The 12,488-nt window shown below is 38.9% G+C and overlaps 2 protein-coding genes across 2 annotated transcripts; one reads left to right on the plus strand and one right to left on the minus strand.

The window, feature by feature from the left end:
• Positions 1 to 2,951: 2,951 nt before the first annotated feature.
• MED18 (mediator complex subunit 18) lies at positions 2,952 to 7,396 on the minus strand. Its single transcript, XM_034985617.2, has 5 exons — positions 6,888 to 7,396; positions 6,415 to 6,546; positions 5,877 to 6,078; positions 5,100 to 5,212; positions 2,952 to 4,313 (listed from the first exon to the last, which is right to left on the minus strand). Exons 1-5 carry the CDS (start codon positions 6,978 to 6,980, stop codon positions 4,188 to 4,190), a joined length of 666 nt encoding a protein of 221 aa, XP_034841508.1. The 5' UTR covers positions 6,981 to 7,396; the 3' UTR covers positions 2,952 to 4,187.
• A 380-nt stretch (positions 7,397 to 7,776) lies between these two features.
• On the plus strand, positions 7,777 to 12,469 carry Rrp4 (exosome complex component Rrp4). The gene is made up of 5 exons (XM_034985612.2): positions 7,777 to 8,040; positions 8,432 to 8,669; positions 9,096 to 9,230; positions 9,878 to 10,063; positions 10,495 to 12,469. The coding sequence occupies exons 1-5, from the start codon at positions 7,916 to 7,918 to the stop codon at positions 10,708 to 10,710; spliced, it is 900 nt and encodes a 299-aa protein (XP_034841503.1). The 5' UTR covers positions 7,777 to 7,915; the 3' UTR covers positions 10,711 to 12,469.
• The last annotated feature ends 19 nt before the right edge of the window (positions 12,470 to 12,488 follow it).

Raw genomic sequence — 12,488 nt, forward strand, 5'->3', positions numbered from 1 at the left:
CGCGACAGATCGAGATGGCAATCGCGGTGGGGACGCCCCGCACAGCCACAGCGCTAGCCCGGTGCGGAATAACCACGATTGCCATCTCGACCTGTCGCGTACCGTACGCACATTTTCTGTGACATATCACATAACCATATATCTACCTACTAACTATGCACCTACTGTATAAAGTCGACTATTTATTGCAAAAGTTATGAGTTACAAACGACATGATAGAATTAATTTAATTAAAAGATAAGGAAACTTAAGGTTTAGTAAAGGCTAGCATGTTTGTTAAAAACCTGTGGTTTCTTTGCATCATATTTTGTAAGTGAAAATATTATTTTATTTTTGTTTAGATCATAGTTTACATAAGTATTAGCAAATAGGACTTTTCAGAAAAGAATTGAACCAAAAATTTTTTTTATTAAAATAAACTGTCGTGAAATGCCTCTATCTACCGCACGGATAACTGCCTGGTTCGGAGTGCCTTTCCTACCGAGAAGAATCAGCAACAATTTTACACAATGTCACAGGGTTCGGAGGTTCAGGGAATTCAGAGGTTTAATTTTTTTAATTTATAGACCAGCGCTTGGCTGCAAGACCTGCTTACAATTATTAATGATGCAGCCAAGATGAAGCGCGTTTGTCTAAAAAAAAAGATTCCAACGAATTGAGAACCTCCTCCTTTTTTTGAAGTCGGTTAAAAAGATGCCTATTCATTCTTGATTTAAAAGTGTAGGGGAAAACTGATGCTGGAAGGGCGTTCCATATACTAGATAGCGGTTCTTAAAAACCTAATTCCACGAGGACTAAGTCGCGGGCGTCAGCTAGTAGGTAATATAATGAAAATTGAGCTTTCATTTATTTTAACTAGGAAAAGCAGTGTTTATATATATCCTGCACGGCATTGTCTATATAGTCTAAGGTCTATCAGTATCACCTAAAACAATTAAATTTACTTTTTCTTTTCAAAGATTTATGCAAAGGTGACACACGCTTAAAGTTTGAAAAGCCACCAAGAGAAGGTCACAGGTAAGAAAATACAAAGGCAACAATTTTTTATTAGCTGATAGGCATTTTCCTGAAAATTACTGGCCGGATGATGATGCTGTTTTTTGCTTTATACAGCTATTACCTTAAGTAGTTATAGTTACCGGCAGTTAAATTAGTCACGTTGACCTACGATGCGAGTGCAAGCTCACGCACTGTATTGTCCCACACGCTCGTATACTGTGTACGGATGTAGCACTCACACTAATGCAAATGGCGAACGCGGAGTGCGGCCCGGCTGCAGTTCGTGTGTTTTTAATTTCAAAAGCATACCAGAAGTGAATTTAAAGTCAGACAGAAAAGTAGGGATCACGTGACTTAAGCAGGCGGTACCTATCGTGTCGCAAAATATTATGTCCCAAGAAGTACGAGATCTTACACTTACGCTGCTTGATGTTTTTAATTAACTCGGTTTTCTTCTGCATTCGAGCAAGAACCTCAGCGTTAGACACCTTAGCCGTCCAGCTTATGTATGCATCTTGTCCACGTCCCAAAGGCTTTCATCTTTTTCTTGCAGGTGCGGAATATGTCCGACATACATGCAGAAGCTGTGCGGATTCGATTTTCAGACGAATCAGACCTACATTTTTGATAATATATGCATTATGGATTTATTTAATTGTATCCATGGTACAGGTGGGTGTATTTTTTTCTTCGGTTTGAAGCCGTTGTTTAATTAAAATTAAATTTAATTAAAAAAATAATTACCTAAATAAATACATTATACAGATTGCAATGTCGAAACCGTATTAAAATGCACAAGGTATGATCAGTTATTATAAATGCGAAAGTGTGTTTGTTTGTTGGTTTGTCCTTCAATCACGTCGCAACGGTGCAACGGATTGACGTGATTTTTTCTGAAGACCTAATATGCGCCCCGCGAGAAAATTTTGTCTACGCATTATCTCGTGTTTTTTCATACAAATAAGACGAGTAAATGCGTAGACAAAATTTTCTCGTGGTGCGCAATGTTAATGTTAAATGTTAGGCGTGCTGGACAGTGATATAGGCTACTTTTTATCCAAGAAAATCAAACAGTTCCCACGGGATTTTCAAAAATATAATTCCACGCGGACGAAGTCGCAGGCATCAGCTTGTAAAAAATAAAAATCTATGGTAAAATTTGGCCAAATGGATCGACCCGATTAATTATTCTATTATTTCAGAATTCATAAAGTTAAACTATGAAAATTGTCTGTACTTTGGTAACTTTGCCTACGTGCACGGCATAAAACACGAAGATTATGACTACGGAGAAGACCATATAAGTATCACCAATTCAAAAAAGAATCCAGATTTTGTACGCCAGAGACACTGAAATGGACCTATACAAGTACGCTGGAAGAGATGTGTCAAACAAAATGACAGTTATTTTTGTGTTTCGAAGCGCCCGCCCCACCGGGCGTACCGGGAATTAAAATTGATACTGTGTCAAATGTCATATTTTAATGTAGGTATATATAACGGGTACATACCACGATTACCTGTGTATGTACCCGTTATATACATTAAAATATGTCGTTAAACCACGAAACAAGCTTAAAATCATTAGTTTGTGTCAAATGGTTTCGTGTTGACAGATGCTTCATCACTAACATTTAGTTGCGAGCACGCTCTGCTGCTATCAGCGCCAAAATGATGAAAATCAAGTCTATTCAAAAACAGGGTCGGCAATTGCAAGTCCAGCGTACTTGTATTTGTAAAAGGTCAGTGTGACTGAATATTATTTTAGTAAATATCTACGTGTAGTACGCGACAGTTCAAGATGGCAATCGGGTGGGGACGCCCCGCACACCCGCACAGCTAACCCGGTGTAGGATAGCGCGAGGCGTCCCCCCGCCTCATACCCCGATTGCCATCTCCTGGCGCGTACTATAGGTATATTACAATAAAAATACAAAATACTTATGTTGTGTTTTATTTAAAGTTGCTTTCTATTTAACTTTGACACATGTGCCGATAAAAGTATGACAATCTTAGGTATACTTACTTATTAAATAACTAGATGATACCCGCGACTTCGTCTGCGTGGATTTAGGTTTTTAAAAATCCCATGGAAACTCTTTGATTTTCCGGGATAAAAAGTAGCCTATGTCCTTCCCCGGGATGCAAGCTATCTCTGTACCAAATTTCGTCTAAATCGGTTGAACGGTTGGGCCGTTAAAGGCTAGCAGATAAACAGACAGACACACTTTCGCATTTTTTTTTTTTAATAAAGAATATTAGCCATATTAAATGACTTTCCCCTTTCCTCTCCAATTAAGCGTCAGGCTTGTGCTAGGAGTAGGTACGACAATAGTGCAACGGGCGGGATTTGAACCGTCGACCTTTCTGTTTTCAGTCCACTCCTATACCGGTTGAGCTATTGAGGCTATTGTAATATTAGTATGGATTACACAACGAAATTTGGTTTTCATATAAAATTCTTTCGGATATAATGACTTCGCGGCTTCGCTTACGCTTATTATGACCCATTTTTAGTAAATTTTGTCCGTTTATAGTGACCGACATGATTCTTTACACTTTCGGCAATGTTCGTTGATTCCCGACGACGCGCGACGTTCGGCCCGTGGCTTATTTTTGTTTTGAACCTCAGTGAGTAACTGATAGTTGAACGTCATGCATTGTTTTTAGTGATATCCTATGTAAAAAGGTTTTTTTTTAACCACATATTTGCAACTAGCGTGGCCCCCTCAGACCCTCTCGCTCAAGCAGATGAGAGGTCCTTACTTGTGAAATGTCATTCCTTCTACACTTCACGTTGTTTGCCAAATACTCACGTACAAATACATTTTGGCAAACAAAAAAAAGTGGCCACGGTGATAAGGACAAAACATAATCATTTTGTCACGTTCTAATAAGAGCTTAAATGCATTTAGCTATCTCGCTCTAACAGTAAGTGTCACAATAGGGCTACTTCTAATAGTCATTGTTCTGAGTTTTTAACAAAAATGCTTTGTATGACGTCCGCTTAGTACGACGTGTTTGTCAATTCCCTTCGATGTCATTATAAACGGATTCCACTGTACGTTTCTTCGGCATATTTTTTTTTAAGTAAATAATCTTGTACGATGGTACGGCATACTTCGTGTACGTAGAAAGCGCGGGTCATGCTGGGTGGGTATAAAGGCAGACTAAGTCAGGAACGTGGGCTATGCGCCGGCCATGTGGCTAAGCCGCTTGTAGTCGATCTTGTCGAGCTGCACGAGCGGCCGCAGCTGGTCGGCGAAGGCGCGCATGTCCTCTCCTATTGCATCCTGGCCCGTGGGAGCCAGCACCTACAAACATCCAGGATACCAATTATTATAATTGGGTATTTTCCTACTTTTGAATTTGATAAGTATTATTACTTTATTATAAACTAGATTATGCTCGCGACTTCGTCCGCGTGGACTACAAAATTTCAAACCCCTATTTCACCCCCTTAGGAGTTGAATTTTCAAAAATCCTTTCTTAGCGGATGCCTACGTCATAATAGCTATCTGCATGCCAAATTTCAGCCAGATCCGTCCAGTAGTTTGAGCTGTGCGTTGATAGATCAGTCAGTCAGTCAGTCAGTCAGTCAGTCACCTTTTACTTTTATTATTATATAAACTAGGATAAAAATAATGACGTACGTTGAAAAAAATAATTAAAATCCAACAAAGATTTACAAAGGCATTTTAATTTTGGAGTGGGAGGGTCTTCTATCCCTTTCTCGCAAAACGAAAATTTGTATGAAACCGCACGAAGCCACAATGGCATTAGTGAGGTGTGACGTCAACATGCTATATCGCTATCTCTGTCTAATCAGAAATATTTAAATGCTTAAAACTTTTTTGTTATTAGTAATAAAAAAATTGGAGTCAAATACCCAATTGTAAAAACGTCTGCGAACCGATTCTGACATTTAGTACAGAGATAGCTTGCATCCCGGGGAAGGACAAAGGCTGCTTTTTATCCCGGAAAGTTGAAAAGTTCCCACGGGATTTCAAAAAACCTAAATCCACGCGGACGAAGTCGCGGGCATCATCTAGTAAAGAATAAAGAAAGAATAAAACAAATAAATAAGAAAAGATAATTACAGATAGCTCCACTAGGTAGCTCTGTGATATGGGCTCAGGGGCCATGGAGCTCTGCGGTATCTTGAACACCTTCGCCACTGTGATCTTCATGCGACCCTTCCGGAACATGTATCCTGAGTTGAAATGTTTATAGGTTAATGTCATCTCTATATATATAAAAAACCGGCCAAGTGCGAGTCAGGCTCGCGCAAGGAGGGTTCCGTACTACAGTCGTATTTTTTCGACATTTTGCACGATAAATCAAAAACTATGATGCATAAAAATAAATAAAAATCTGATTTAGAATGCACAGGTGACCTTTCATATGATACGCCACTTAATATAGTTATCTTACTTCGAAAATTGAAAATACTAATTATTAATTCATGACCACAAAATATTTTTTGTGTGTGATGTAACCACAAATTCAAGGTTTTCAGATTTTTCCCTGAATGTTAGCTATAAGACCCACTTACCTGCCAAATTTCATGATTCTAGGTCAACGGGAAGTACCCTGTAGGTTTCAGACAGAGACAGACAACAACAAAGTGATCCTATAAGGGTTCCGTTTTTCCTTTTGAGGTACTGAACCCAAAAAAACAGTTTTTTTTTATTTTGTGAAAAAGTAAAGACTATATTTACCTTTACCTCCAGCACGATGGACCGACGATATAAAGAGGCGGGCGGGAAGTGGCTGGATGAGGAAGGCTGAGGACCGGGTGTGGTTGCACTCTTTAGGGAAGTCCTATGTCCAGCAGTTGACGTCCACAGGCTGATGATGATCATGATGAAATTTACCTTTGACACTATATTCATACTCGATTCTGCAGCCCAGTTCATTGAGGAATTCAAACAGCATGCCACTGCATGCAATGTCCAGCACACTCCGCAGCACAGTTGGTCTGTTCTTTTCACCATCCGCTTGGCCAATGTACCTCAACTGGTAAGGCATGTCTCTTGCATCTAACGCTTTTCGAACTCGCAACATTGAGGGTAGTGCCTAAAAAGATCACACTATAATATATTTGACAACTTCCCTGGGGCAGTGGTAAGCGCTGTGGTCTTATAAGTGGGAGGTCCCCGGTTCGATTCCTGGCAGGGATTTGGAATTTTATAATTTCTAAATTTCTGGTCTGGTCTGGTGGGAGGCTTCGGCCGTGGCTAGTTACCACCCTACCGGCAAAGCCGTGCCGCCAAGCGATTTAGCGTTCCAGTACGATGCCGTGTAGAAACTTCGTTACTTACCACCAGGTGAGATTGCAGTCAAGGGCTAACTTGTATCTGACTAAAAAAAAAGGCGAAAGTTTGTATGTATGTATAAGTGGTAAGTATATACCTGCTGATTAGGATCCCGCAGTATAAAGCAGACTTCCTGATCGTCGAAGGTCTCCGGCCCAGCATCTACATTGTCACAGAGCCCACGGAGCCGGTGCAGCAGCACTTCAACTGCTGAATCCAGCACTGAACCCTGAAATGTGATGTCCATGTTATAAGAAGCTTAACAACCTCCAAATTAACCTGATGGTGAAGTCAATGGTGATGAGCTTCTGCATATCAGTACCCTTATTATAAATGTGAAAGTGTGTTTGTTTGCTGGTTTATCAGTTTGTCTTTCAAATACGTCGCCAAGGAGCAATGGATCGACGTGAATTTTTGCATGGGTATAGTTTAAGACCTGGATAGTGACATAGGCTACTTTTATCGAGGAAAATCAAAGAGTTCCCACGGGATTTTAAAACCTAGATCCATGCGTAGGAAGTCATCAGCTAGTAATTTATAAATTAAATGGTGAAGTAAGTAACAACTAACCTGCAATAAATATTCTTGATTGTGTATTATATTTGCTTTCACTGCTTGTGATAAGCTGTCGGTTGCAGTCATAGGAGGTGCATTGGCTGCCATTGTGTGGTGCTCCGTGGTATCTTTCTTCACTGGTTTATTAATATTTTTAACTAAAAAGACTACCTATAATAATGATTTATTTGTTTATAACAGTTGAGCAGTAACCATTTTCTTTATGTTTGGATTCTAAACCGTTTCTCATATAACTAAAAATGAGCGAGACCAATAATTTAGTATCCCTATTAATCTGTGAATTTAATCTATGACTATACATATGAAACACTTTTGAACAATTATTTAATTTTTTTATTGTTTTCAGTCTTCAATCTACTTGATCATATTAATAAATAAAAAAGTCTTTAATGCAACGTCTTAAGCTATGGCAATTTTCTTGAATCAAAATAAATGATTTATTTTGCTTTCTTTCTATATAATTTCTTCCACTTTCTTCTCAATTTTTGTTTATTTGACCACAGATTTCCGTATGTAAAAAGTACTTTGTGCCCACAGATCACTATATAGTTTTTGACGCATTACGGTTCTGGGTTCTAGTGTGGTTCTAGTCGTGACACTTGAGGGGCTAAGTTTAGCCCCTCTGGCTTCTAGTTTTTTGATCCTGGTAACTACCAGAATCAAAAGCCGTACAACCAGTTAATAAAGTAAAGTTAATAAATCAGAGCCGTACAACCAGTTAAAAAAAATTAAAAAGTACTCTGTGATCCGTGGGTGGATAGTAGATAATCTATGGTGAGTGGTCTGTGCAGAGCCACAGACTAATGACTATTTTTCTCTGAGATTTTCTCCAAAATCCATCTGCAAAAACAAACCACGGACAAAAAAAAAACAAAGAGTGGTTAACAAAGAGTATTATAATATACAGGGATAGTGGTTAATTAAGGTTAGCAATTGAATTCACGTAGTGATTATATTCTCTTTGATTGAATTGTTGTTTACATTTAATTTATGAATATAAAGCAGACTAAATTGGCATTAAAATGACGGGCCATGTTTCCATAAGTCTCGCATCTGAACGAGTTAATCATTGCGTTGCCTCAAGCAATGACATACCCAGGTTTTATACGCCAGGAGAGGTTATAACTGGAATGCAAGATTTCATGCGGTAAGTATTGAATTTGGTTATTAACTAGCAATTTGCCTGCGGCTTTGGCCTTGTAGAATTAGGCCCTAGACATAGGCCTTCCCAAGAGCGCGCCACCACACACAATCCTCTGCCTTCCTCATCCACCCACTTCCCACTACCTTCTTAAGGTTGTCAGTCCAGCGGGTTGGAGGTCCTCCCACACTGCGCTTGCCAATACTGATTGTTCTATTAAATATAAAATCTGAAGAGTTATATCACTACCCATATTATAAAATATGGGAAAGTGTGTTTTTATGTTTGTTTATTAATTTATCCTTCAATCATGCAGTTAATGAATAAAATAAATAAATATTAAAAAGTAGAGTTTACAATTTCTTATCTGCAATATATTATTTTCTTTACGTTTCAGCGGCCATGGAACCTACGTTGAAGATGATTGCCTCAAGTCTTCAGTTGCGGGTGTGATGCAAAAAGTCAACAAACTGATATGTGTACGGCCCCTGAAGAGTCGGTACGTGGGTGAGATCGGGGATGTTGTAGTCGGCAGAGTGCTTGAGGTGCAGCAGAAAAGGTGGAAAGTGGAGACAAACTCTCGACTGGATTCAATACTGCAGCTGTCCTCTGTTAATTTGCCTGGTGGAGAGTTGGTTTGTGATATTTCCTCTTCACTAGAGTTTACTGCATTACTCATACAGGTGTTGTGATAGCCTAGTAGTATGTCTGCCTTCTAATCGGAGGTCAGGGGTTCGATCCCGGGCACGCACCTCTAACTTTTCTGAGTTACGTGCGTTTTAAGTAATTAAATATCACTTCCTTTAACGGTTAAGGAAAAGATTGTGAGGAAACCTGCATGCCTGAGAGTTCTCCATGTTCTCAAAGGTTTGTGAAGTCTGCCAATCCGCATTGGGCCAGTGTGGCAGACTGGCATAAACTCTTCTCACTCTGATAGGAGACCCAGCTCAGTAGTGGGCTGGTAATGGGTTGATCATGATGAATAGATTGCGTACGAAGCCTAAACATCACTCAGAAAATGTTTTCTAAAATATTTAAACTCTTCACAACCATGTCGACAGCGTCGCAGATCTGCAGAGGATGAGCAAATGATGAGGATGCATTTAAAAGAAGGTGATCTGATCAGTGCTGAGGTTCAAAGTGTTTTCACTGATGGCTCATTGTCGTTACACACTAGAAGCTTAAAGTATGGCAAGGTGAGTTAATATATTCTAAGACTAGTTTATGCACACAAACGATAGAATGAATATATGCTATCGCGGACTTTTTTTAGAGCTGTTAAAGAGAAACAATTCAACTGAACATTTTTTTCGTGTAACTTTAACTAATTACGCAGCGCACGCCACGGAAGCTCACAGATGAGACGATTTAAAAAAAAAAATACAATTTTCGTGGGTATTTCTAATTTTTGGATAATAAAATATTGCCTATGTCACTCAGGAATAATGTAGCTTTCTACTGGTGAAAGAATTTTCAAAATCAGTTCAGTAGTTCCAGAGATTACCCTCTACAAACAAACTTACAAACATTAACTCTTTATAATATTAGTATAGATAACTATAACATAATAACCACACTGACACCACATTAGGATCTACATTGCACCCGTTCGAAGCCGGGGCGGGTATATTATTTACAGTATGCGGCAGAATGTAATGTACATCGGCCTTTAGAATGACATTTCGGCTTTGTAGAGCGTTGTCTCCGTCACTCATACCTATATGACGTTTTGTTGGTCTCAACGACAGAGACAATGCTCTACAAATCTGCAATCTACTTCTAAATGTCGATGTACATTACTTTCTGACGCGTACGGCGTACTGTAATAATCGTTTACTTTCAGTTGTCACAAGGTGTGTTAATCAAAGTGTTTCCATCGCTGATCAAGCGTCGAAAGAACCACTTCCACAACTTACCATGTGGCGTGTCGATCATAATTGGTAACAATGGGTTCATATGGATCAGCCCGCAGCCACCAGACATGTTGACCGAAACGGATAAAGATGAAATCAAAAACTATGAGATACAGGTCAGTTTTTAACTTCTATAAGATTGTATACAGGGTACTTTATTTTACAGGATTGTACTCTAGCAAAAACTTAGCGTTATACTACCTAAACACAATCCAATACCAGTAACCATTTGCCTCATTTTGTAGTTTTAGTGATTTCGTATTTTTCAAATCCGCAATGTATAGCGTGCAAAACTCGGGTCAATGCCCCTACTAACGTAACGTTCGTTGACCACTGACGTCAGTCAGATGTTTTATCCATATTAATAATATTATAAATGCGAAAGTGTGTCTATCCGTCTGTCTGTCTGTCTGCTAGCTTTTCGCGGCCCATCCGTTTAACCGATTTTGATGAAATTTTGTATAGAGATAGCTTGCATACCGGGGAAGGACATAGGCTACTTTTGATCCCGGAAAATCAGCTAGTAAATAATACATTTTGTTGACAGCCGGTCGACAGACCAAATAGAGAAATACTAGCAAGAATAAAGAACTGCATAGCGGCTCTGGTTGCGTCTAAAATGATGCTCGACGACACCAGCATCATGTTCGCCTTCGAAGAGAGCCTCAAATACGACGAGGTGAGGGAGATGCTGGACCCTGAAGCGATGCTCGACGTAGCGTTCCTCACGCAACACAGGCTAAACAATATTATGGAAGAGTGACACTCTACAAATTATAAGTCGTAGATCTTTAAGGTGCTGATAAACTTGAGCATTCACTTGTAATGAGCATTCTTGCAAATGTTACATCACAGAAAAATACGAGAACATTTTAGCGAACATTCTATCGAGCGTTCTGGCGAGCATTCTAGCGAGCACACGCGATCGTCAATTCTGACATCTTCATGAAGAATAGACAAGCATTCTATGTTTGTAGCAATATTTGGCTCTATGCTTGGCTCGGCTCGTTGTTCAGTTCGACAAAAATAATAACGGCGAATGCTCGATGTTCTGTTACAAGTGAATGCTCAAGTTTATCAGCACCTTTACATAGTATAAAATAAAGTCGCTTTCCGCTGTCTGTATGTATGAACGCGTAGATCTTTTAAACCACGCAACCGATTTTAATGCGGTTTTCACCAATAGATAGAGTGATTGAAGAGGAAGGTTTATAGCTATAGTTTAATCCTCACAAAATTAGAGATCCCTAGAGAAATTGAAATCTAATGTGAATTAGGTCGGAAAAAATCCTCTCATTTTAGAGTTTCCGAGGCAATGACACCACATTAGTATCTACATTGCACCCATGCGAAGCCGGGGCGGGTCGCTAGTAGAGTAATAAAGGTAGATACAGGAACGTTTGCTTTCTCATTCACACTAAAAAGAGAGCACAGATAAAGTTACTAATGTGATAAACAGAGACGCAGCTAACCTATTTTTTGTCCCTTATCGTGTAACTGGTTTTTTTCAAGAATACATACAAGGAATGCAACTTTAGTTGCAAAACAAACTTTGAGAATTCGTGGCGTAATTGTATTTCTCATTATAGTTATTTACTTGTTTTCACATAAAAAACGTTTAATACAAATATTGTTGATTGGTTAATACAAAATATATTGACTACTAAACAATGGTAATAATTGTCGAGTTATTCATCGTTACGTCGTGCTATCGCTATCTCATACGCGGTTACACAATGGGGCTGATTCTCTTGTACACAATCTCTAAACTAAACTAAAATGGCACGTCTAAATCTATTGCTATCCCTTTCATAATGTTGCTTGCGGAAAAGGATAGCACTAGATTTAGACCTGTTAATTTAGTTAAGTTTAGAGATAGTGTACAAGAGAATCGGCCCCAGTATCTACTTCAATCTACCATTATTACTCTATCTACGTTATAAGTTTACAAGTGTAACAAGTAAATCTTTGTCCGAAATATTTGAATTGTCAAAATTTGATTTTTTTTATTCAGATACAAGTTACCCCTTGACTGCAATCTCACCTGGTGGTAAGTGATGATGCAATCTAAGATGGACGCGGGCTAATCTCAAATAACTATTTGAAGACCGGAGAGTGACAGGCAGTGGCGTGCAGGCCATAGAGGCATAAATGCACTGCATACCCCAGTTGTAATGGCTCAATGCATATTTTTCATTATGACCTGCCAGTAAATAGGTTCCTACCTAACTAATGCTTACCTTGGCTTCAAACACTGTGCACGCCACTGGTGACAGGCTACTTTTTATCTCAGAAAATCATAGTTTCCACGGGATTTTTAAAAACCTAAATTCACGCGAGCGAAGTCGCGGGCGTCAGCCAGTTGAATATGATTAATTGAAATAAAACATTTTTTTTAAATAAACCTACCTTTTTAATCGAAATTGAATTGAATAAAAATACAATAATAAGTAAAGTACAAAGATATAAATTACTCAGTACAATAGTATTAAAAGTAATGAGATAGGTATAGGATATCGCATAACTGGGTACACTACTGCG

This window comes from Maniola hyperantus, chromosome 4, assembly GCF_902806685.2.
Source record: "Maniola hyperantus chromosome 4, iAphHyp1.2, whole genome shotgun sequence".
Classification (NCBI taxonomy): Eukaryota; Metazoa; Arthropoda; class Insecta; order Lepidoptera; family Nymphalidae; genus Maniola; species Maniola hyperantus.

Excerpts from the sequence above, each read along its gene's own strand:
- MED18 (XM_034985617.2), bottom strand. The coding sequence starts at position 6,980 with ATGGCAGCCAATGCACCTCCTATGACTGCAACCGACAGCTTATCACAA. Across the intron at positions 5,213-5,876 it reads GTATGAATATAGTGTCAAAG|GATACATGTTCCGGAAGGGT; the intron begins GTAAATTTCATC and ends ATTTCAACTCAG. Across the intron at positions 4,314-5,099 it reads GCTACCTAGTGGAGCTATCT|GTGCTGGCTCCCACGGGCCA; the intron begins GTAATTATCTTT and ends GGATGTTTGTAG.
- Rrp4 (XM_034985612.2), top strand. The coding sequence starts at position 7,916 with ATGACGGGCCATGTTTCCATAAGTCTCGCATCTGAACGAGTTAATCAT. Across the intron at positions 9,231-9,877 it reads GAAGCTTAAAGTATGGCAAG|TTGTCACAAGGTGTGTTAAT; the intron begins GTGAGTTAATAT and ends GTTTACTTTCAG. Across the intron at positions 10,064-10,494 it reads TCAAAAACTATGAGATACAG|CCGGTCGACAGACCAAATAG; the intron begins GTCAGTTTTTAA and ends TTTTGTTGACAG.